Source organism: Ambystoma mexicanum, chromosome 9 (assembly GCF_040938575.1).
Source record: "Ambystoma mexicanum isolate Mex_15411 chromosome 9, UKY_AmexF1_1, whole genome shotgun sequence".
NCBI classification, from domain to species: Eukaryota; Metazoa; Chordata; class Amphibia; order Caudata; family Ambystomatidae; genus Ambystoma; species Ambystoma mexicanum.
In genome coordinates, this window is record NC_090931.1 from 425,921,912 (window position 1) to 425,947,633 (window position 25,722).

Genomic DNA, 25,722 nt, shown 5'->3' on the forward strand with positions numbered 1-25,722 from the left:
GAGACAAGTATCGTTGAATTCAAGGTACAGGCTTATTAATTTTAAGATTCTAAACAGAATGCACTTTACCCCGGCTGGTCTCAAGAAACTGTTTCCCTCCTTGGAGGGCAAAAGCCCTAGATGAAACAACCCAGATGCTGATATAATACATCAAGATATGTTATCGGCTAACGATATGGAAGAAACATATGTTGGCCTTCAGGCACCTACGTGCCGTCCCAGAGACATTTGGGACGATTTCCACTCGTTCTCGGCATGCCAGAGTGTTGAAGGTAGTGACAAAAGAGTGTCTGCTACCGATGTGTTTGCATGTATCACAACATACCCATGTAAGCAATATATTGCAGTTTGATGTTGATCATTATTATAACCATGTGCAATAAAATACAATTTTTTTAAAAAAAGGAATTTGTTACTCATCATAGTAACTCAACTCCAATACGTGTCATCCTTTGGCACTTATTTGTACATGCATGGGACGTCCTTCTCTTTGAGGTAAAGGACCAAAAGTGACGCCACAAGACAAAAGCTGACTTGGTACATGCTTGGTGCTCACCACCTCATTTCCATTTCTCTTCATAAATTAATGGGCTGGTGCTCAAGAAGGATAACATAGCCTTGCACTCATGTCATTGCCTCCATAACCGCCTCGTTCTTGACCACCTGTCAAGCTCTTCATGGATGGGATGCAGCACAACCATATAATAGTGTCCTGGTTAAGCATTCAACAGATGTGTCTTGGTGGAGGTACTACTTGATGACATTCTTGAAGTTCAATATGCACATGCACAGCCTGGGCAGAAGAGCATGCCCATTCAACTGGCAAAGCAGAGATATTTTGATGTAACTCTCACCTTGGAAGCCATGTGATTTCCTGTCTCTGTATGCAGGGAAAAATTGGGTAAGAAAGAGACCTTTATCATCTTGTCCATCACCTAAGCGGAATGAAAGCATCTGTGACTCAGCTGTTGGTAGAGCCAGTGGCGTGTCCAGGGAGTGGCCTGGGGTGGCATGTGCTACCCCTGGATTCTGATTGGCCACCCCAGGTGCCACCCCATTATCCTAAACTATTATCATTGTGTGTGTGTGCTTGTACTTCATGCCTCCCCTGCATAAGTCAGTGCCCCACCTGGGTCGGCCCAGTAAAAAGGGTCTGCACACGCCACTGATCAGAGCTGATTATAAATGTCTGAGCTGTGGAAAAACTGACTTTTGTACACATTGGCTGTCTCGCTGACAATATGTCTTTATTTAATTGGGTTGACAAGTGTCTCTTTGGGCATCCCTCGAACTTGTAAGGAAGGTGCATGAGATTTAACAAAGACGCTACAAGGTCTTAGGATCATGTATATGGTTACTTCTCTCCTTTATCCACTCTTGGAAGGAGTTATGGAAACCTGGTCAACTGACTCCCATTCTTTTTGGTCATAGGAAGAGGGGGGGTATATGGGCCCACAGTAGGGTCCATAGCATCAGCTAAGCGGCAGTAGGGAGATCTCAGCTGTCTCTACCGACACCCCCTGAGGTATTATCATTGTCTAAAATAAAGCACTGATATACTTCTGATCCAATACCTAAAGCTCTGTGTGAGTTCCAGATACTATTACATAGATCCTGGGTGACATTCTCTTTGACTGCATTACTCTTGGTACCGTGATGGTGCCAGAATGTGGGTGCAGCACCTTAGCCCTACATCACTCATACCTTGGTATGTGTTGCCACTTTCCTGCGGTATTGGGGCATATGTTACACATTAGGGCTGAATTTCTTTGTTAGATGGGAGTCACGTCAAGCACACATATGTGTCATCTATGTTCTGGTCCCAGTGATAAAGAATAAGACTAGTCCATGTCTGTGGTCACAGGGGTTGGGGATTTACATATAATATATGATATTTCAACTCTCCCTACATCGACCCCTAAATGGCTTACCCCATCCTAATCATGGAAAGTTGGAGATGCCTTATTCTATGTATCCCATGCAGAGACGAGCGAGCTTCAGAGTACTGTGCACATTCTGAATGTCCGGGTCTATCAGTGCATACGACAGGTGTGCAATTCAATTAGAAAGCTCAATATTCACAAAACAAAGTGGACCATACCTCAAGCAATGTGTCCTCCCACTCGTCATTTTCCAAATGTCTGGGTTCTGCAACAAAAGAAACACAACCTATTTTTATACAGCCACAAAGTCTTCATATTTTTTGTTAGTGAGGAGAAATATAAACCCCATCCATGGTGTATTTCTCAAAGGTTTCCTTTATCCCTAACTTCACGAATTTCCACAGGGAAGACCCCATAGAATCCCATAATAGTGGTGGAGCAGGGATGAAAGACTGTGGGTCAGGAAGGAGACAGGAGGAAGGAAGGAGTACAGCAAGTTAAGCAGGGAACACTCAACCTTTACTTAGCAGATCCTGTAGATATCATGATCATGCATATCTGACAACATTTACAGGTTCATGTTAAGTGGGACACACAAGTCCCCCAGAGGGAGGTGTCGGCGACCACGACCATGGTGCCTTTTAACTATTTTCCTGTTGGAGCAATAATAAGGCCTAGAATCCAGGTGAGGTTCCCAGATTCCAGTGCCTTTTACCAACAGACAAGAATATGGGCAGCAATGGCGGGGGTCACCATATACTTGCATGGCCGCAATCATTGCAGTGAATCCCTATGGATTGCGATGGCATTTTTTCAGGTTTAATAAACAGATGGATATTCTTATGAATTCAAGCCTCTCCGCACCAGTGTCAGTGGCCCCCTCACAGAGCGAGGCCATGTGTAGAGCATATTTCCCACACTACGCCCTGCTCCACCTCTGGATTCCTGACACAAAATGTATGATTTGGGAACAAAAGGCATAGAGACAGTCTGTCTGATATGGCTCATTTTAAAGCCCGGTGGAAGTAAGTGTACCAGTAGTAAATTCCTGGTGGAACATTCTTCCATACTGTTTTCTGTGGTTAGAGTCAATGCATATTACTATTCAATACTTTGCATTTAAATATCATAGCTATACTTATTCTGGGAGTCTTTCTTCAGGGCAGCCTCTGGAGATTAGGCCAGAATGATGGTAAATGGAAATGGTACCCAGACAGAGTTGTGGTGTAGAGTCAGCACACACAGAGGATAATATATCCAACATTCCTACGTTTTATCATTTCCATATTAGGTGCTTGGTTATTAAGCATACATAGAAATAACACACATCCATGTTAAAGGCATTTTATTTGTAGAATTTAGATTTCTGGTGTGTGAACTGGTAACAAGGCAACACGATTTGAGCTTTTATTTATTTATAAAATGTTGTTGGATCACAGGTTTTGGGCACAGATGCAATTCATGCTCGACGTGCTTCATGTTCAATACACTCTTTATCAGGAACAGACATCAGTGAAGTTACAAATAAATGTGGAAATTACTATATTTATGGTTATATAGAGCAACAATAACGCTTCTACTAGGCCTTGTGACATTTGGATCGTGAAAGTGCAGTATCAAGAAGTGCAGGCGGGGCAGGAGAGGACAAGGGATGGGTAGGGGAGGGGGAGGGAGGGAGAAAAGCTTGAGGGAGAGAGCCCAAAGGGCTGGGCAAATGCTAAGGGGTGCCCAGTAGGGCAAGTGCCAGGGAGAGCAAAGGGTAGGGGTCAAGGTAAGGGGATGGGAGGAGGAGGAGAAAAGGAAGGTCTTGAGAGGGCTAGTGAGTGAAGGGTGCCTGAGGGCAAGTGCTGGTCGGAAGGGGTGAGAGGGGAAGACTGGACGAACAGAGAGACTCATAAGGAAAACAAGAATCCAGTCGTAGCGGCAGGAGGAGACTAGCAGGGAAGGGGGAGAGGGAAGGTGGAGGAGAAAAGGAAGGTCTTGAGAAGCTTTCTGAACTTAAGGCAGTCTGGCTCAAGTCGGAAAGGGGCAGGGAGGCCATTCCAGGGGGAGGCTTCTGCTGAAGAGCAAGATCTAATCCACTCTCCGCTTGGAGAAATGTCTGACCTGCAGAGAGTTGGAGCTAGAGGACCGAAGGACTCTAGCCGGTTCGTATGTAGGGAGAGAGAGTTGAATGTGGCGAGGTCCCAGGTTTTTCTGTTGATCCCTTGCTCATGACAGGGTGTGCATCCTAAAGCAAAGAACTCAGCTACAGTAAGTAATTTGTCTGACTGCTGTTTTTTATATTGCAACAAGAGATCATGGTTTAATGACATCTGTGACACATTGATAATACAATTTTACACCTTGATTTGTTGATACCAAAATACAACATTGATAGATTTCATGTTCCTGGATAAACATGTAAGGAAAGACTTTTGCTGGTATATTCAAGGCCCCAATTGCATGGCCCCATCCTTTGTACCCAATTCTCACCTGTCAGTTTGTGAATCATTACACTAATCTCTTTTTCCCAGGCTGGCATCATGGCTTGGTGAATAATGAGGGGACTTAGAGAACAGAGCAATCTGAGGGCAGCAAAGGCGAGCTTGCCTTCATTTTCCAGGCTACAGGATATTACCTGATGGGAGAGAAAGGGTTTGGCATAAGGTCTTGCATGCATCTGTTTTCTATTTCTCTACAGTAACACGTGTCAGAGCGGCACACACTCCAGCATGCTGACATGAAGCGTTGCATTGTAGTGTAGCGTAGCAAGCTAAAGTCTCCAGTACCATTAGAATTACTTTATGGCATTTATTTCCCAGACTTTTGCATATCTGAATATTTCTATGTGTAGTAACTTCTCTAATATATCTGTTCATATATGCAGAGCTCATGTCTTAAAACACGGGGCCTTCTTTAATGGAGCAGCAATGCATTTCTGGGGTTTTGCACCACATGTGAAGCATCTTCTGTCCACCCCAGGCACACTCACTGCCTCTACCAATAGTGTAGGACTACATAAAACGTATTAAGAACCCTTTAGAGTGTGAGATAGGGAGATGGATATAATATCTCTATATATTGTTTGTCGTCATCAGGCTTGTGCGCTGAATAGATGGGAAATTGTTGTCAGAATAGGTTATGCACCTGGGAATGGAAATGGGATAACTTGTGATGACTTCGAGAGAATCTGGCTGTCCATGTACAATGCCCATAACATGCTGCAGCAGTGGCAGCAGCAAGGACATATATTGATAATATTGGGAATTTGCTTACCCTTAGCATAAAACACATATTTTGTCCAGCTAATCGTTATTTACTAAAGAACCTGACAAAGGGACTATTGCTAACCATATTCTCTTACATCCAAGCTTTTAAAATGCCCCCTTGTCATGTCTTGCCGAGCCATCCATGTTCCCAGGGATATCATTCCTTATGTTTCCAATTTTAATAACTCTATTTCACACACCAGCATTTAGCTACAATAAAAAATCAGTTCTGTAAAATCAACTTACCAACAGGCGAGTGAACATGACCGCCGGTGATGGAAGGTATTCTGTCATGAAAAGAAACCTTTGTCAAACTATCTCCAACTCAACTGTTCTCGTTCCCAAGACTTCACACAACTTCTTTCTCATCAGGCACACGGCAGAGGGTAATAAGGTTTTATAGAGATGAAGGCCAGGTGTAGGACAGTGAGGAAGGTTTGTTACAGAGGAGTACGTTGTGTAATTGGGGAAATTTGGTTGCAGAGGGGTACATTATGTAATTGGGAAGTTTGGTGCTGTGTGGAAGGTTTAGTACGGAGGGGTTTGTTACGTTGAGGGAAGGTTTGGTAGAGTGCGTAATGTTTGGTACAATGGGGAAGATTTGAGTTCAAAGGAGAAGCTTGGAGCAAGAAAGTCCAATATTTAGGGGGCATTTTAGTTCAAGGGTGAAGGTCTGTCATTAAGGGTAGCTTCGATATATGTGTCCGGGGAGTTATACTACAGAAGAAAATGCTTGGTAGAGACAAGAATTCTCATTGAAGCAAATTTGTAATTACAATTTATGTCAAAAATGGGTAAGCCCCCTGTGACCTAGTCCCTGGGCTGACCATGGAGGTGGATACTGGGGTCAACTTGGGGATGGGACCGCCACTAGCCACATGTTTCTGGGTCTGGGAACATCATGGGGGCTCCCCTGGACAACAGCACCAGGCCACATGTCGTAGGCGGGGGTGCATCACATTGCCACCGTAGATTCCCTTTAAGGGAATAAATGTGCTGGGATATGGCTGAGCTGGCTGAGCCTGATTGTAGGTCCCACTTGGGTGGATACTTAGATCCATAGAAAACAGACATGGGGAAAGAGCAGAACCTGAACCAGCAGAGGAAACATATGAGAAATCCATCAGTTACCATCCCAAGGGCTCTACACACTGACACTTATGACCGGTTAGGCTAAGGGAGTCCAGCCTAAGGGCAGGGCAGGGTGTGGCAGGCAAAGAGGGAACCACCCAATGGGCAGGGTCAACCATCCCCAAGTCACACATTATAACTGCATGCAACCCCCAGTGTTGGGTCTTAAAGCTAATCCCCACCCAAACAACAAAGGAAACATACCTGAGTTTCCTCTAAAAAAAACAGTGCATGTTCCAGAAGTTTGGGAAAGTTAGGAGGAAGAGTTCAGTTTTCTGGAGTGGTGACCAAAAGGAGCTGCAGAAGAAGTTGTAGAAGGATCTGGAGCAAGAGCAGGAGATGGGAGACCGGTGACAGGTGACAGGCAGAGAGTCCCCCAAACCTAGGTAGAGCAAGGTACAGGGGGCTGGAGGAGAGCCCCTAGAGCCTGTGGAGAGCAGAGTACAGGTTGGAGGAGAGTCCCCAGAATGCAAGATAAGAAGGCTAGAGGATGCTACAAAGAAGACATGGAAAAGGAGGAGCCAGTGGGCTGGAGAAGAAAGGCTGAATAGTGGAATACTCCGGAGAAGGGAGATGTTAAAGCAGCGGGAAAGTAAAAGAACAATAGCAAGGAGGAAATGGTAGTACTCTAAGACATATATCAAGGAGTACACCCAGGAGAATAGGAGGGACACACCTATGGTGAGGCCTCCAGAAGGGGATGGAAACCCACAGAAGACAGACCACAGAGGAAGAGTGTGAGAACCCCTTAAGCCTGGGACTGAGAACGAAGGGAAAGAGACCTAGAGAAGACCAGAGCAGAAACGTGCGGCTCCCTCTTAAAGGCGAAATTAAATGCATGTGAGTTAATGCATTAAAACTACAGGAGAGACCCAGATCCAGAATTAGGGAGAAACAAGTACACTTTGTATTTGGACACTTACTAACTTTCCTGAGTGCAGCTTTCTTTTTAATTTGTCCTGGAGCATTGCCCACAGCCTAGAGAATTACCATCCTCCCAACTTTGGTTTATATAAAAGCCTCCCTGTTTATTAGTTTAACACGAATGTGTGCACATTCCTTAAAAGCGCTCATGTTAATCACACCATTTTGTCAGGCTATTCATGTGTTGGTCAATGCTGCCAACCACCTGACACTGTCTACTGAACCTGCACAGCAACAAATACACTTTTCTATGAGACAGTGCACACTCAGGAAGGTAGATAATCACTACTAATCTCTGTCTGCCCTAGGAGGGGAGAACCATCCATTTGTGTATGACTATTATATCAGCCAGCAAAAGAGCCCTGCACCAAAATGCTAGGTAATTCTTCTCTGAACAGGAAAACCAACAACAACGTCTACCTTGCTGTGCATCATCAGTGAGGTATGGTTGTTTTGCTGTGTTTCTCTGGGAACAGTGCCTGGATTGCCCCCCGCCAGGGGACGTACCAGGTCTGGGTCCCGAAAATGGGAATTACCGGGCCCGCAAAAGTTGGAATGGCCCAATAATTCCATTTTTTCAATTCCCGGACACGGACACGAGTTTGGAGGTAGCCATGCCGGGAATGACGGCCTAGCTACCTCCAAACTCGTAATGAGGCCCATGTGTTGTATTTCACAACAGAGGAGATCTGTTCCTCACATAATGTCTGTAATGAAAACCTACCACCTATGTCCTAATCTTGACGGGACTGCAGTGCACACATGCGAAGGACTGAAACCCCATTCAAATTACATTTTACTTTTAAAAACACATTAGATTGATACAGCTGTGATCATCTCTTTTAAGGAAGCGGTGTTTGATACATACTGGTCGCACGAATATCCATGACAAATTTAGACATGCCCTCCTTCTGTTTACGGATTGTCAAGTCCCTCAGGCCGAGGCAGACCGGAAACAGGACACTGCTGTAGGCCGGTGTACATACGTAACCGAGAAGCTGTTCCCACAGAATCTGCAAGAATGGAGAAACAAACAAAAGGAATGGCCACTTCCGTCTACAATACAAGTATTATGACAACGTGATAATGCAACGAAAAAAAAAGCACATGTTTTGGCCAGTGAACATTTGAAATCAGCTTGGGCACTGTTGCCATTTTAGATTTTTCACAGGTATAACATCATAGGCCTTTAGCAGTGTATTCAATTAGCATATGACAGAGAGTATACTGCATACCAAACTTGCAAATGACATTGTCTTCACTTAGCAAATTATTGCTAGTTTACATTACACCGAGCTGGCGCATGGCTACTGAATTCGACTATGCCCAGTTAAAACATAGCTGACAATTTACATTATGCCAAAATCGCTTATCATTGGCGGAATACATTATGGTCAGTTAACCCATAATTTTTCCTTAGTGACTGGCCTGTCAAAGTTCCCTAGTCTTCCCCGCCATTCCTGCCCCAATAGTATGGCAGGGAATCGGAATCAGGTCCACTGAACACCAGTGGGGTTATTGGACCCAGTGGACCCAGGAGCAGATTGAATGTGTGGTGGGGTTTATATGAGTGTTTATTTATTAATTTCCTTAACTGAGATCTGTAGGGGAATGGCATTATCCCATTCCAAAATGAAGAAACCTCAGCTCAGGAATGAATGGAGGAAGGGCAGCTGTGAGGCTACTTAGAACCTTAAACAAGGTTCTGAACTGCCTTTCATCTGAAGATTTGGTCCTGAGAGGTCCCAGCAACCAAAGCTCCAGGAAATGAAGTTAGAATTTCAAGAAGGAAGAATAATCATTTACAGAACTCAATATAAACTCACGCCGGTGGAGTTTCTAGAGACAGAATTATGTCAAAAGTCAGAAGTACCATACAGTTTCTAAGGATTGTAAATTAGTTGAAATTATTAGTTAGACAATGCAAGAAGAGGAGAATTTCGTTGGAAAAGTGTATTTAGCTGAAAAACAAGTAGCAGCGTGAGGAAAGTGAAGAACTTGTAAGGATTCGTTTTTTGACAGAGAAGTCAGCGCATGCGGCAGGGCTTGACTGGGAACCAAAAGAGGTCCTGGAAATAATTTTAAAAGTGGCCCCATATTACACATTTTTACCAAGCCCAATCCTTTTCCTATGGGAAAATGTGGAACTACAACACAAAAAAGGCACAGAGTGCAGAGACCTACTGGGAAATCCCCAGTGTTCCCTCTAGACCAGACCACCTTTGCTGCCAATCCTCAGTCCTGTGCCCCTTAACAGGTCTCCTTGATACTTTCCCCATTCCCCCTTAGCCCATACCATAAAGCGTGAAACTGGGGCTCTTTCTGACCACAAAATGAAGCCTGAGCTCTTCATCACCTGCACTGGCATTGCTGCCAGTCTTAACCTCCAAAACAACTGCGAAATCGATAAACCTCCAGCTTTTTACTCCACCAGAACACTCATCGCGACTCCAGTCCTGAGCAGGCAGGATTGCTTCACCAGTCTCCACCTAGGACGCCCCCTCACTCGCTTTGCTCCACCATGTCACTGAACTGAATCGCCTCCTAGTGAAATGTATATAATGCACCGATAAATAAAATACAACATCCTTCTTGTGTTATGGGCTGACCTTTGTCCAACCTGGCAGACTCTATCTACAGATACTCCCCCTCCCCCCTGGAATGTACTTTCTCAAGCTCTCCTCAACCTAATCGTTACCCCTGCACCCTGCTCTGTCACCTGCTTATTCTGTACCCCTCCCGGCTACACCTCACTGGAACTCGAGGACATTCCGGCAATGACTAGCTTCAAGATTGCCCTAATGAAGCACCTTCTCTCCCACGAGAGAGGCTTAGGGTCGAATGCTATCATCTCCGGCCTCTACCCCAAGAGTATTGTTATTACTGTAAATGTATTTGAAGTCTGTCCTCTGCTCTCCCCTTTACTGTTTCATTTCCAGCTGTCGGTTTCATGTATTTATATTTACTACTACATCATGGCTTTGTAAATGTTAGCAAAACACCCAGCAATGGGTCTGAGTCAGACATCAATACATCCTTCATAAAATGCTTCACAGTGAAGCAATGTTCACTTGCCCATTAGGCTTTGAACTGGAGGGGAACTTCCAGCAATGGCTACTGGGTGGCGCAGTACTGTGTGCGACTTTGCTCAAATGGCTTAATCTGTATATATATAAAGCTGAACATCTGTTTGTTTGTTCCTTATACAATTCCACACCGTTCCACCAATCTGCACCAAATTGTGCATAGTTACCTGTTAGGACCCTCCAGACATTACTGGCTACATGACATTTGGACACCCAACTCCTTTCCCTGGCTTTCAGCCCCTTCACATAAGAGATGGTTGCCAGAAATCGGCAAAACATCAATGTGGATGTAGAAGAACCAGGCAAAGCTCATTTTAAGCGTCTCAGCACAAGGAACAAAACTCAGAAGCCTCGAAAAACCATGTGACAAGGCCAGAGGATGCACCAGTTCTGAGATATTTGCACTGCACTGCAACACACTGCACCGTGCCAGGGTGATGAGACAGGTGGAGAGAGCACACAGAAGGTCCCAGTATGTTGCAGCACACCAACTCTTGCCTCCCCTTCACTTCTGCTCCGGGGTATGTCAGCCAGCCACACAGGCTCATTCTCAGTGCAGTTAACTTCAGAGTGCAAAGCACATCAAGCGATAAGCGACTTGGAACAGCGGCCTACAGGATCATTGATTTTCAATAACTGATGATAGTATTATCTTGTCTCTCTACAGAACCAGTCCAGAATACTGCTACTTTTTGCAAGTTTACAATAAATAAATATGAAATACATCCAGTGGTTTAAATGTAATCCCTTGCTTAACAGAGTTTTTAGCAATAAACTACTTATTGCAATATTGATGTCACAACGTTGTTCAACTTGGGTTACTGAAGTAAATACGGGTCAGATCAATGGCCCATTTTTTAAACCAGTGTCTCTAGGGACTCTGTATTCGTGATTCTAATAATTAACAGCATATTTTCATTTCCTCAGACCAATCATAATGTGTTTTTATGTTGTCAACTATATTGAGGTCAGAATAACTATTTTCTCTGAATTTCAAAATTCACTACAAACATGCAAGGAAAACATTTATGACTTGTTTTGTTTGCTTTTATGTGAAGCAGAATAATTGTTAATAGTTAAAGCCAAGAGTAAGAGAAATAATAATGTGTGTTTATATAGAGCTTTGTCTTCCCACTTCTAGGCGCTGTAATAACAGATGGTAACCCACTTTAATGTACTAGCCTTTTCCACCTTTTCCACCTTGGAAGTGCAATCAACTGAATTGTTCTTGTAGCAGGATTCGGCTTGCTAAATGCAAACTAGTCTCATGGTTAAGGCAGACACGCATCTTGTGAGCAACCCACGACTGAAGGATAGGATTCTTGGCTGTTTTTCATGTAGGGCTTAAAATGTGTTTTTAACCATAGCACAGGGCAGTTTCTAGCCAACTTGGTGCCAGGGCGAAACACCAGAATGCGCTCCCTCCCCTCTGACTGACACACGTCACTCCCAAACTGCACCTCTGTGTCGAGCGCCAAAGCCCCTCCACAATATGAATAAATAATTGCTATGTAAATGAAGTTGGTTTCATTACATTGTAATGCAAGTACTTTATGGAAGATTTCTAATGTGAAAACACAGCTTTTGCTACCCAAGTAAATGGTTTTTCTATAACTTGATATTAGGGAAGGCATTGCCTGAATCCAGTTTCAAACTGTCTGTACTGGCACACTGCAGTGTGACCAGCCTTCCGGGCCCTGAGGGCCCAATTACAACTTGCCCTGTGTTGCAGGAGTTCTGTTCACACCACCTCACTTGTATTTCGCAAGGGGCAATACTAGACTAACAATGTGAATTATTTTCTGATGGAAGGTTATCATTCCAAGATGGACAATCTGGTACGCTCTCAAAATACCTCTGAGAGTGAGAAAGGGGACAAATAGCACCAATGATGGTTCCTGTATGCTTTGCATTAAATCACATAGCATTTCAGAACTAGAACAGTGATCATAGATCTCTATATTGGATAAACAAGTCTGTGATAAAAGGATTGTATGTGTTAATCTCTAAATTCATAACAGATGCATGGTTGGTGCTCGCATCTCTGTTCACAACACTCACCCCTACATTAAAATGTTGGATGCAAGCAGGCCTCCAGATAAGGTTCATTCGAGGCCTTTTTACACATGAAAATCTTGTAAATACAACAGCTTTATTATTTTCCTGTGTACATTTACACCCAAGTTTAGAGCAGAGGGCAATGCAAAGGTCAGGTTACATGACACAAACCAAAACGCTTCTTTCGATTTTTTATCTATGTGGATGTAATTGCAAGCCATGGATGAAACAGAATGTATTTCTCTGAAGCCATTCAAAACAAGAAACTGCACACTATGATAAAAGGAATGGTTTATTTCCTTTCAGCTTCTGCTGAGTTGATGTTCTGGGAGCAAACAGAAGCACAGGGCATACTTATTTTCCTAGCATTATAGGATTGTATCATTAACAAGATGGAAAACTAATTTGCAATTGAGAATTCATATTTTGTAACAGCCTATGCTTTTTTGCCCAGTGAAAGCAAACCAGTATTGCACAATTGTATTTTTCAGAGTTCCTGTGCTGTTTGCATAATCATGCGGAGGCAGATCATGTTTACACTTATAATTTAATTTACACTCTAATTATAAAAACAGTGTGTAAAATGATGACTATGCATGGACTAGTTTACATCCATTCAACATTGCAGTCAATGGGGTACATTACTATAAATGGTCACTGGCAGCAGAGTCTTTGCTCAAGGGTGAGTGATTGTCATTATACCAATCGGGGGTGTTATAGCCTCTCAAATCTTCCAAGACTACAATTAATAAATCCAAAACCTGACTCTCCAGGAAGTGCAAGCGCTCTTCAAAAACAAACAAATCAAAGTTACATTTGTAATTGAAAAGGAAACTCAGCAAAACCTGTCCCTGTGATAATCCAGATAGGTATTTCACTTTATGTAGCGCTTCATACATGGTTCATCCAATATCTAGGCACTGTGATTATTGTACCTCAGTCGATACTCAGTTGACCGACCTCTGAATGATGTTAGCCAATAATATAGCTCAGCCGGTTAAGCACTCGTTGCTGCGATCTGTGCGTGATCTGTAGTATGCAGGTGCGAATCCCGGCAAGGCCAACTCAGCCTTTCATCCTTCCGAGGTCGATAAAGGAGTACTGACTTCGGTATGTTGATAATTGTGATAAATATGTTCTATGTACAGCGCCTATCCAAAAGCGCTACATAAATAACCGTTTGACTGTGAGATTAGATATAGAATTTTGCATAGAGTCCTTGCGTCTCTGCACTGTTGTAGCATAACATTGGCATACCATTAGGTAGTAATAGCTCCAGGAAATGAGGACTTTCATTAAACATCAAAAGACAATTCTGCTATTGAACCTCAAAACTCACAATACAATTCATGTTTGCTTTACTATGTAATTGGCTAGGTTTTTCTGTTTTAAACATTGAAATATATACAGGAGAGATGAAATGGCCAAACCTTAGAGAAATAATGAAAGGGGTATTCTGTCACAATGCAGAAAGCTGCTGCATGGTAATTATTGCATACAGTTTTTGCACATGTCGGCTGGATATCACATACATTTTACTCTCTTGCAAAGGTGAAAAGTCATTTTTACTCTCTTAAAATCACATTTACTCTCAAAGTTTAAAAATAGGGACTAAAATACTCCCACCTCAAAATCTTGTCTGGAGCACTGGATGCAAGTATAACATGGCTGAAACATCAGACATTCAAATGGTGCACAAGGCCCTTTTGGTTCTTGTTTCTGAAGAATTATAGATGAGGAAGGGCCGGGTCTCAGTTTGAGCATGCCCAGCCCCCCATCTTTAGGGCATTATATCTACAGACCGGACAGGATACCGCACAAGAACGAACCAATAAACAATGCACAGAAAGGCTACCCAGAAAGGATTGTACCTCTTACAATCTTTAGCCTTACCATTAATAAGACAATGAAGCATTTTAAACAAAACCAGCTTCTAATGCATGGTAAAGGGTCCACACTTTCTCATCCACTGCCTCCTCACTATTACGCAGGCCTCAAGGGTTATTTCTACAAAAACTAGCAGACCCATGCTTTATCTAACAGATCTGGCATTAGCATCTCTTATTAGTGCTGGCCTGCAGCTAGTGAATATCATGGTGCGGCAGTGTAGAAAGGGCGTTTGGCTTAGTGGATGTACAATTTGAGGCAACTTTTTTGATTGCTTCCTGCGTTTAGTGTGGTCAGAGTATGGCATGCTCGTCAGAGCCACATACACACTACTTACCACTTCTCACACACACAATCGCCAAACAAATAGCATCCATAATTGACCTATTAACCCTTTCCACCATCCCATTACACTTGGGATGGTGCAGGGCAGTCCTCTTATGCACAATCCCACACTTCCTCAAGTATTCGCTCATGGCCTTCCCCACAAAATTTGTGTTCTTTTATCCGCAAGTACACTACTTGGATAACCTTCCATTCAAAAAATCTCCTCCAGAAAGATAATCCCCATGACCACATTTGCTTCCCTCACAATTTTGAACTCAACCCATCTTGATAACATGTGAACCACCACCATTATAAACTTACCTTGTCCATATTCAACATCCACCAGACCCAACACATCCATGGTGATTTCCTCCCACACCCCTTTGGGCACATTCTCTTTAATCAGTGGTTGGGAGATCTCGCTCACACCCTTCCCTGCCTTCTCACATTCACCAAATACTCCATTCTTTTCTCTATGGCTCTATTGAACCTGGCCACCAATAGTCTTCTTGCAGACCCACTTTAGTTCTTGATACACCAATGTGGCCCTCATGGGATATATCAATCAATCTCCCCCTTAAAAGCTTGGGCCCAACCACTGTATTCCCACCTATATAGCAATCTGCTCCACACACTCAATTCCCCCTCCCCTGCCAATATGCTCTCTCTTTGCCTTTCAACCTCCATTTATGTTGCCATCCACATTCTACCCCTCAGATCACATATGACATTTACCTATCCCTCAGAATCCCTTTTTCCCATTCTATTCGTCCAATAACACCCTCATGTATCGCAAAAATCTGATCTGCCCCCTCTGCTTTTCCACATACTTCTTTGCCTCCCCAAAGTGACAAACATTCCTCCATAATATTCTCTTTCTCTGGAATCACTTCCATGACAAATGCATGGTTTTGCAAACTTGCCACCCAGCCAGCTACTCTCCTTGACACCTTGTCCAGCCCTTTTGACTCCGAAATCTCCTTCAAAGGCCTATGATCTGCCCTTAAGACAAATCCTACACCCCACACAAAATTTTAAACATCTCCACCAGCTAATGGCATGCCAATGCTTACTTCTCCAACACAGAGTATCTCTTCTCGGGACCTCACAATACTGTTGATGCATGTGCAACAATGCTCTCCTCCCCATCACACCCTAGTTGAGACAAAACAGCTCCAATACCACATATCTAGCATCCACCACTATTATAGATTTTCTCCTTGTATCAAACTGTCCCAACACTTGTGCGAAATTGATCTTCTTATTTACAGACTCACACTCACTCTCGCGTCTGTCAGACCACTCAAACTCCTCACCCTTCCTCAACAATTTCCTCATCTCACCCACCTTTTCAGCAAATGTTTTCATGTATTTTAGATAAAATTCTATGATTCCTAAGAATGACCTCCACTTTCCTTCTGTCCATGGTACTTCAACCCTCCTTATGCTATCCAACAATTCCTTTTTTGGTCTCACACTTTCTGCGTAAATCTCATGACCCAAATACTTTACCGAATCCTTGCTAAAAATGAATTTATTTTCCTCAATGTCATTCCTCTGCTTCCAAAATGTCCAATAACTTTTTTAGTATATCCAATGCAATAGATTTATTTATACAAGCTATATCCATACAGCCCTCGGCCTGTCAGCCTCCTTCGACTTCCTTGACCAACCGCCCTCTTCTGGAGTACACAGCACATCATAGAAACCCGAAAACACTCCACATTCTATATTCCTCTCCCAATGATCCTTCCAAGATATAACAGTAATATGGAGAAGCGGCAAGGAAGTGACTTCGAGACTTTGAGGTGTAGATGAGAAACAGCAAATTAAGGAAGAAGTGACAAAACAACAGGTTCCAGAAGAGAGGGCACATCTGGTGGAAGCGATGAAACAACAGGTGAGAGAGGAGAGGAGATATCAGGTACAAGTAGTGAGATAACAGGTGGGGGTGTAGAAGTGGCAACAGTGAAAGATGGTGAAAGCACAGGGAGACAAGGAGAAGGACAGTTAGAAGGTGGAGAAACCTCAGCAGGAGGTGTTGAGGGAGCAGGAAGAGAAGTATGAAAACCTCCAGAGGAGATGGTGAGGGAGCATGAGGAAGGGGAGAAGAAACCACAGACAAAGAGATGAAAGAAGACCTCAGGAGAAGGTAGTGAGAGAGCACGGGGACGAGAAGAAGAGTAGATCTTGGAAGCTTTAGTAATAAAACAGGGGAAGTAAAAGAGACCCCAGTAGGAGTTGTTGAAAAACCAGGCAAAGGTAAAAAGATCTTGGATGTAGTGCAACAGCATGAGGAGAAAGATAGGGGACTTCCATTGGAGGTGGTGCATGATAAGCAGGCAGAGATGAGGTGACTCAAAAGGAGCTGGTGAACCAAAAGCATTGCCTGATTTCTTTTTCAAAGTCTCCCCATGTTACTCTATGCAACTACACATAGCAAGCAGGCCCAACCCCTTTAAGGGATGCTTGGGGATCTCCCCTCCGGGCAACATGGGAAAGAAATGGTCCAAATGGTGAACTGTAAAGCACCTTTGTCCATATTACAAAGAAGTATAACATAACAAAAACCTAACCTATAACATCTATTGGTTAAGAGCTAAGAAAAATAAAATTAAAGCATTGTAACAATTCTTCACTCAAAAAGGCTAAGGAGATTGGGGTACGAGCGATGAAAGGGGACAGAGTGACTAGAAGGGAGGGTAATGAGATCGGAAAAGCTAGCAGAATCAACCTTAGTTTGCTGAGGTAGCACTTATGACTGCTCAGAGGCTTCTTCAAAGCGTTGAAGGGGAAGAGAAAGCAGAGGGGATATGTAACGGTGCACTTATGATTATTAGGCTGTGGAGAAAGAGCATTCACCGGCATCCTTGATGATCCCTTGCCACATCCCTTCTTCCCTTGTCCCCTGTGGAACTCCTGCTCTCTCTCGAGCAACTTCTACCTATCCCAGCAACCTCTGCTACCATTACACTCCTAACCTGGGTGTGTCACCAGGTAAAGTGTTTGCACTTTATACATTCCATAGTTACATACATATATACAAGATGCCACACTCCTAACCTGGGTGTGTCACCAGGTAAAGTGTTTGCACTTTATACATTCCATAGTTACATACATATATACAAGATGCCACACTCCTAACCTGGGTGTGTCACCAGGTAAAGTGTTTGCACTTTATACATTCCATATTTACATACATATATACAAGATGCCACACTCCTAACCTGGGTGTGTCACCAGGTAAAGTGTTTGCACTTTATACATTCCATATTTACATACATATATACAAGATGCCTCACTAAAGGCACCGACAGAAGTAGTAAAAGGGTGTTTAATTCTAGCTTTGAAAACGGTCCCTTTTTCTCAAAGCACAACTAAGTTTGCGCTGATAAACCATTGACGTTTGATATACAGGATGGGTACATAATCCTCAGTGCTAATACTTACATGAGATATCTCAGGGCAGTGAGAACACATGAATCCCAGGCATATTAGGCACTTTTCCTGTAAAGTACTAACATTCTCTTCATTTGTCTGGAAAAAGATATAATAATTTCATAAAATTAGTAATGTGTAATTCCTTTCACAGCAATTTTCCTCCAAAATGAAATCTTTCATGTGGAAGTTTTGTTAAGCATTTTCAACAATATTAGATCTACAGGATAGAGTCGAATTCAGTTCATATTCTTGCATCCCTTTTTAGGATGATATAAGGGAATATGGGGGTCACACTGCCTGCTAGAACAACAATGCACAGTGTTTTTAGAGGACACTGTGAGAGTACTGATGCATCCACAGATTGCATAGCAGCAGTTCCATAGTGTTAGCGTGAACAACAGCTCAGCGGTTACACTGGCAGTATACCCATCCATATTGCTTATTAGCCTAATGTCATTCAAAGTGTGGAGGTGCAGATGTATACATCCACAGGAGATCCCGCCCCCTACCTCCTTTGTATTGGAGACATGAGAGCATGCCTTGCCTGACACCAGCTATCATGCCAAGATGACAGCGAGTATTTGGAAGGAGATACCCATTGAAACAAACCTATCGAATGTACCCTCAAGTTGATGACAACCTACAGGAGGAACTCCCCGAAAGAATATAAGAAAGAGCTCCGAAAAATGAACTGATGATGTAATAAGAAATTGTGCATGATGTCCCGAGATACTGCATGAAGATAATGTATGGATCTTAGAGGACAAATGATGGAGTGAAGAATCGAGTGAACTATCAAAGTGGAAAAGAAGAAGATTACACGTTAATAAAGTGTTGCAGAAAACAGAAGTTCAATAAATGTACAGACGCTCGAACGCAAGGTAGATCAAGTCATTGTATAGGCTAGCTTTGAGTAGTGAATAGAATGCAGGTGAAGCTGCCATTGGACAGAAACTGGACATTGGTATCATGAAATAAATAAGCCAGAAACCATAAAGGGATATGGAAAGGTGTCACAGCAGAATAGCAGGCTAGTGGGGCTGTGTGGCGAGGCTGTCTGGCCTAAAGTCAAGATCTTAGAAATTGAGGTCAGTTAGCTGCACTGAAGAAGAATGAGTGTGCAGAGGATGAATCCTCTCATGTTAAGGTGCAGGAAAGAACACAAAGGATGCCAAGTTTTAATTCATTTAAGGCATTAAAAGGCTGCAGAATGGACCAAATCGAACATACCAGTATTTTTTATGCCTGTGCCCACCATAACACGTCATATTGATGTTTTCAGAAACGTTATGCAACTTACTTATGTCATTAATGTAAACTTGCAAGTCACGTGCTCCAATGGTCATGGTGCATAATGACGAGGTGTAGCCCCCCTTTTTGCTAAATCCATTCACTCGTGATTGTTTCCATGGGAACGCGATTGGGCAACGTTGGGAACGCCTTGCAGTATGCCCCCGTAATGGAGGGGAACGTGCAAGTCACATGCACAAACAATTACGTTGTTGAATAGCTTACGGAAGCTCCACGAATGTTGTGGAGTAGGATCACGTGAGCGGATACTAAGTATTTATATGCACTAACAACTCTGTTGTTTAGATGCGCGATTACGGCCCCCAGAGCAAGTCCGAGGAAACCCGAGTGCTTCATTCCAACCGCGGATTTCTGTTTCCATCTTTGTAGCGGCCGCTGTCGCTTTAGCGGCTGCTCACTTCAGGTAAGTAACTTTTCACAAGGGCACACAAGTGCTTCAATGATGTGATACTTTGACTTATTTCAGCTGAATGTTTGTGGTCTTTATTGGTTCAATCCCAGATTATAAACATCTCTGGGCCGGTGCATTTGCAAGTCGCCATCCGCTCACTGATAATATTAGTGTTGGCCAGATGGGCTATTGACATGCCATTCATTCAATGGTTCTGTCTTTTCCAAAAACTGCCCCTATGACGGAGTACAACTATTCATTAGTTTCTTTTCTTTCTTGTTCTTGGTGTCCCAGACTTGAAAGATTCAGGTTCCATTCTTCCTGAACTATGGGCATTGCAAAAAAACATCTGCTGAGGTGCACAACTATTTCTACCTGCACCTCTCCATCACCCGGCTAATCTGGGTAAGAGAATAAATAATTGGTCTTTGATTTGACAACTGTTGTCTCTTTCCCCCCTTTTTCATATGTCCAATCATATAACTTTAATTGTAAAATATACTTTGCCCATTTGGCATGGCAGCCGTAAAAATCTTTTACTGCTTAAAACCTTCTATAGATTGGAGCAATAAGCCGACCCAACTGCCACGCAGGATCCTTTACCTGAACACTGCCAATCTGTATGACAGTGTTTTCAGTTCCATACATACAACGGATTTATTCCAGTTGGTTGTACCAAGGTCAGCATGGAGTTTTTCAAGAGTTTTTCAAGAATTGCTTAAATATCACATTTTGGGTTTCACGTATGGTCTGTGATCTACTTCCTTCATAATGGATCTGTATACAGCTGTGATTCACTTTCGCCTTGCCCAGAGACACTGATTTTCTATGGTAGCACTCCCTGCATGATACCCTTGGTTTACCCCAGAGATATATAAATTTGGGGGCATGAGTAGGACAAGAGTAGATTTTTCTATTCTATATCTGAACACTGCTAAGTAATATATCCACACTTCCTTTCTTCTTTTTTCTTTTTCCATTGACCCTTTATTTATTTATATCGGGAATTCATGGCTTCATGCTTGCTTTGTATTTAGAAAACCAATTGTTATCTCCTGATGAAGACGTAACCCAAAACAACGTTAATACGTCGAAACCGGTAGAGATACATTTTGGATAAGGCCACTTATGAAGATTTTCTAGCTTTGGCCTATCCCTACTGTTGACCACTTATACAATCTACTGTGGCCATGCCCTTTGTTTTGCACAAGAAACTTGTTATATAATAATTGGATTGTTGATGAACTGTTATATTTGTGATATGTTTTTATCTTGTACTCATTGGTGGATTGTATGAGTGGATTGATGTATGTGGTATGGATGTGGATGAATGCATTTAATACTATGAATTTTATGAAATTTTGATGTTTTTAAATTTATTCCTGCTTTGTTAAATAAATAATTGCCTGAGTGCGGATTAAATTGTGATTAAACTCACACCAGATTAAATGTATTAGGTATAATAAAACCCTTAATACGGCATTTTCTAATTGTATCCTCTGGATTTTCTTTCTGAGATGAACCCTTGTCACGTGAGCCATGGATGGAAATAGAATTCGAACTTGGAGTTCCAGACACGATAGTGAGTGCCCTCACTTCCGTGCATTCCCAAGACAGGAATAATCTGCAAGGCCAAGTACAAAGACAATTTCATGGCAGAAGGTATGGGTGATGAGAGATGCTGGGATAATTGGGTGGTGAGGTTGCTTCGTGTCCTATCTCTGTGCACCTGGGTTTTGGCTTACGTGCTGCTAAATGAACTGAATGTTCCCGACATGGCACAAGCATGCCATCCAATTGTATTAGACCGAATAACGAAGGACCTTATAGCTTAGAAGACCAATGAAACACGGTGTAACTCCTTTTTCGTAAATGACATATTTGAACAGGTAGGCATAAGTTGTCCACCTGGTAAAGGACAGACAATAACAATCCTGGTTCCTATCTGATTGTATATCTTGATGTTTCACTTAAGCAAGCTCGACCCTTGGTATGTTTTTCACTATTGCCACATATTATGACAGCACTCTGATGCATAATGGAGTATATGAAGTGTATTTTTGTGGAAATCTTTGAGAGACTGAGCATACGTCCGTTGATGTTTGTTGTAACCTGCCTGTTTTAGATCATTGTTAATAAAATAGTAACTTTCCGGAATTATTCTGGTGTAATCCCATCCATTAACAAATGCACGTCCTAAGGGCCATAAACTCAAAGGGTGACAAGTAGATAGTATGACAACTGTGTCATGCTTACTAGTCAGATCATCCATTCAAAATGGCTGTCTCAGATTGTGAGCCTAACTCCACCAACCTAGATACCTGATTCAGATGTTTTCATGAGGATTGCATTAGATAAGAATTTCATGAGATGACTGTGTGACGAATGACCTCCTATTGCAAATATTAGTTATTGCTAATGAACGGACAGGATGTTTCCTTAGTTTGAAGGGCTATGTTGGGCTGCTGTAAAACCTAAGGAGAGTTTGAAGGAAATGAGGCATGATTACAAGTAGGGGCAACTGGACACCAGGGGAGCACGGATAATGTGGGAGTAGAAGCAAACACATGGCAGCATTTGGCAGGGGAAGCACTGGCCATACATAGCAGTTTATGGTGGGCGTTGGAGAGCACTGAACCTGTGTGGCAAACTATAGGAGGAGGGAAACACTGCACACCAGTGGCACTAGCAAGAAGAGGAGTAAACACTCAACGTAATTGGGACTAAGTTGGACAGGAGTGAACACCAAATATGTGTGGCATTATGCTGGAGTGGAGTAAACACTAGACATATGTAGCAGGATGTGGGAAACTTGTAAACACTGGACGTAGGAGGCAGTATGTGGATGAGTCCTCAAGGCTGTACATGCAGTAAGCGGGAGAGTAGTAAACAATGAATATGTGTGGTATTATGTGGGCATGGAGCAAACACTGTACATACTTGCCAGTAGGGGTGAAGGAACAAACATTCCACATACATGGCAGTATGTGTAAGAGAAGTAAACACTGAGCATATGTACCATTATGTGGAAAAGGTGTAAACACTGGTCATAGGCGGTAGTATGTAGGAGAGGCATTAACACAGTATGTACATGGCATTAAGTGGTAGAGAAGTAAACGCTTGGCATACCTATCAGGTGGAGGAGTGGATTCAGAGAAGGAAGAGCAGCCATATAAAAGGCTGGGGCATACAGGGCAAGGAGACCAGTAAGGTGGGAAGCCGGATGGATAGGTAGATAGAACAGGGGCCAAAACATTGACCATATGAGGCCAGAGGAGTCAGGAGACTAGACATTCAGGTATGCAAGCATGGACTTGTGAAAGCCGTAGGAGGACAAAAGCACTGACATTTTAAGTTACAGTGATTGAATGTTCTAGAGCTCGGTGATTAGAGATGTGGGGTGACTGGCAGACGGCGACCTGGCACAAAAGTATAAGGGAAAAGATTAGAGCATAAAGACTGAAAGTGAGGCCATGTGCCTGGGGACCTTTGGTGGAGAAAATCACTCTTGGACACTAACTATTGTGATGGAACTAGTTTGCGACTCCCCCATATATACATTCAATGAAATAAGAGTTATTTATTTTATAAAACATGCCACTTCTATTGCAGGTGAACCTTTTCTATGCTTAATACCCACTAAACAGTTATACAATTAGATTGAAACAAACAATGTTAATCGCAAGGCTAGATTTTAAAGGCGTTCTCACCATGCAAGGAGAGGAAGGACGGCTGGAGACACAGTGGCGCACAAGGTACTCTGTTATAATCCATCCTTGGTCACTATCGATAAATCGATGATAAGCCATGGCACATATCAGATCTCCCATAGGGCCTTCTGTCACCTACAGAAAGTGAACATAACAGTTTGAAAAATGCAGAAACAATCTATGCATTGTTGGAATTTCTGGCCATCGTCGGGCAGAGGCAACACATCAAGGCTTAATGTAATGAAAAGGGTCATAAACTATAATCAGAACCAACGCTTGCTTATATTGTATACCCAAAACAATGCCAACGTGGACAGGGCTGTCTGTCATTTTCAAACTATGAGTGTTTGAACTTTATACTGCAGACAATAGCTTTTTTGAATCATTAGCTTATGTAGATCTTGGGATCTTAGTACTCACTAAACACTGATGACAATGAATTTAGAAAAATATTTAGCCCAACATAGGATCTAATGACCTTATTTCAAAACAGTAACACCGTGCTGACTAAAAATCAATTAAACCACGAATGACCAGCCTAATGTAGGCTCCTATTAAGAAACTGCTAAGCTGGGTTTTAATGATGCCTTGACTAAGGCCATTTTACAAGACACAAAACAGGACTAAGCATCTAGGTATAGTGATATTCAGCAATTTACGACTGCTATCAGTCATCACTCGGGTCCTTTAAAAATGGGGTCAGCGGCGGTGCATTTAAACTGCAGCCTACTGTACCACTTGTTTCTAGGTAGGGATGGTAAAGAAACGACCACAGGAGAACTGTTCCAGGATTGCTGTATTTTATTTCTACCCTGAGCAAGAAACTACCAAAACCAACTGAATCTGCCCCAAACGCTTACATGGAAAACTCTTGTGGATTCCAAGGCTCAAGTAAAAGGAGCCTGTACTTGCACATCTTCACCTCCCAAATAACAACCTTGAACATAGTGCAGCCATGGGTGTCATGACAGGACATTAACTGAAGCACACCTACCACCCGGAGGCCACCCAAAGGCACACCAGAGGCCAGACGTTTCCTCAAGTGCAACACTGGTGCCACAACCCTAAGAAGACCTCAAAATAAAGCATACCAATATGTCTGATGTGTTTGTATGGTTTTGATAAATTCACCGTTGCCATAGCTAATCCTGGTAGAGGCTTCAAGAATGGAACTAATTCACATACTCCAAGGTAATGAAAAGAAAGTAGGCCATGGGAGAAGTTAATACATCTGTGGTTATTATTCACACAGAGAGACACTTTGCCACACTAATTGGAGTATTTATATTGACGCCTTACCTCTCTGATCTGTCTATTCAAAACAATCATAGTTGTATCCAATATGTTGTGCTGAAGTTGCTTCACTTCCTCTCCTGAAAAAGGTAGATATTTCTTAAGCCACCTGACATGACAGAACACTGTATGATGTTTCAACCCTAGTTTCCCTTGTCTCAGTGGTGCACCACTGATAGTAACACCTGCATACTTTCAAACAGTCATGCCTGATTCATATGTACCGAGCACTTACGTCCTATAGTTGAGGATGGGGTTGACGTGCATTGCAACACTGAATTGCAATGAAATAGGTTCCTGTTTTTCTGTATTCAATTCTTGGTGGTTCAGGCATGGTTGAACTTTGTGCTGAAGAGGATACTGAAGCAGGGGTAGAAGGAGCATGTGTCCTAACAATGAGTAACACTAAGAGTCCTTGGGCTAAGCGTTATAGAAAATCCTGATTGTATATATAGGTTCATCAGTGCATATCCTATGGCTGCAGCATTCTGCCACCCCTAAACATAATCTCTTATAGAATTATCACACCGTTTTGTGCTTGCTTACCATCACAGCGGCATATGATATCGCTTAATATGTTAACTGCGGTGGTGCATTCGTGTTTATCTCCACATTCTGCCTTAGCACACAGCACCCCGACCACGATCTCCAGGCAGTGGTTGGCTAGAGAAGGAGGGAAACAACAATATAAAGGCGACATCAAAATGGCATCCCATTGTGAAATGCCCATCTTTTCTCAGCAAGGCACTGAAGCCCAAACATTCAAACAGTTCAAGCCAGCAAGACAGCAGTTCAACATTTGTTTAAATGCCATCTCTATTCCTACCCATGGATATGAGGTTTTGATGAACCAATAACTTGTTTTGGTTCCCAAGAGATGCTTCGTCCGTGTCGACCCTGAGGCAGACCTAGAGCAAAGGAAAACGTCATTCAGTAATACAAAATAGAGAATGCACTGATTGTACATTGCTATAAGCAAGAGCAACTTTCTATATTTATGTATGTATTTATTTATTTATTTGTACATCT

The 25,722-nt window shown here is 42.7% G+C and overlaps 1 protein-coding gene across 1 annotated transcript in view; it reads right to left on the minus strand.

Moving 5' to 3' along the window:
• The window catches only part of LOC138489651 (maestro heat-like repeat-containing protein family member 1), a 176,363-nt gene that overhangs the window by 13,395 nt on the left and 137,246 nt on the right, over positions 1 to 25,722 (minus strand). The window contains exons 16-24 of the mRNA XM_069617324.1: positions 25,520 to 25,601; positions 25,240 to 25,356; positions 24,700 to 24,773; positions 23,401 to 23,535; positions 17,998 to 18,084; positions 8,058 to 8,202; positions 5,381 to 5,421; positions 4,359 to 4,503; positions 2,102 to 2,148 (exon numbers count right to left, since the gene is read on the minus strand). Of these exons, the coding sequence (XP_069473425.1) occupies positions 2,102 to 2,148; positions 4,359 to 4,503; positions 5,381 to 5,421; positions 8,058 to 8,202; positions 17,998 to 18,084; positions 23,401 to 23,535; positions 24,700 to 24,773; positions 25,240 to 25,356; positions 25,520 to 25,601 (873 nt within the window). The remainder of the gene's footprint in view (positions 1 to 2,101; positions 2,149 to 4,358; positions 4,504 to 5,380; positions 5,422 to 8,057; positions 8,203 to 17,997; positions 18,085 to 23,400; positions 23,536 to 24,699; positions 24,774 to 25,239; positions 25,357 to 25,519; positions 25,602 to 25,722) is intronic.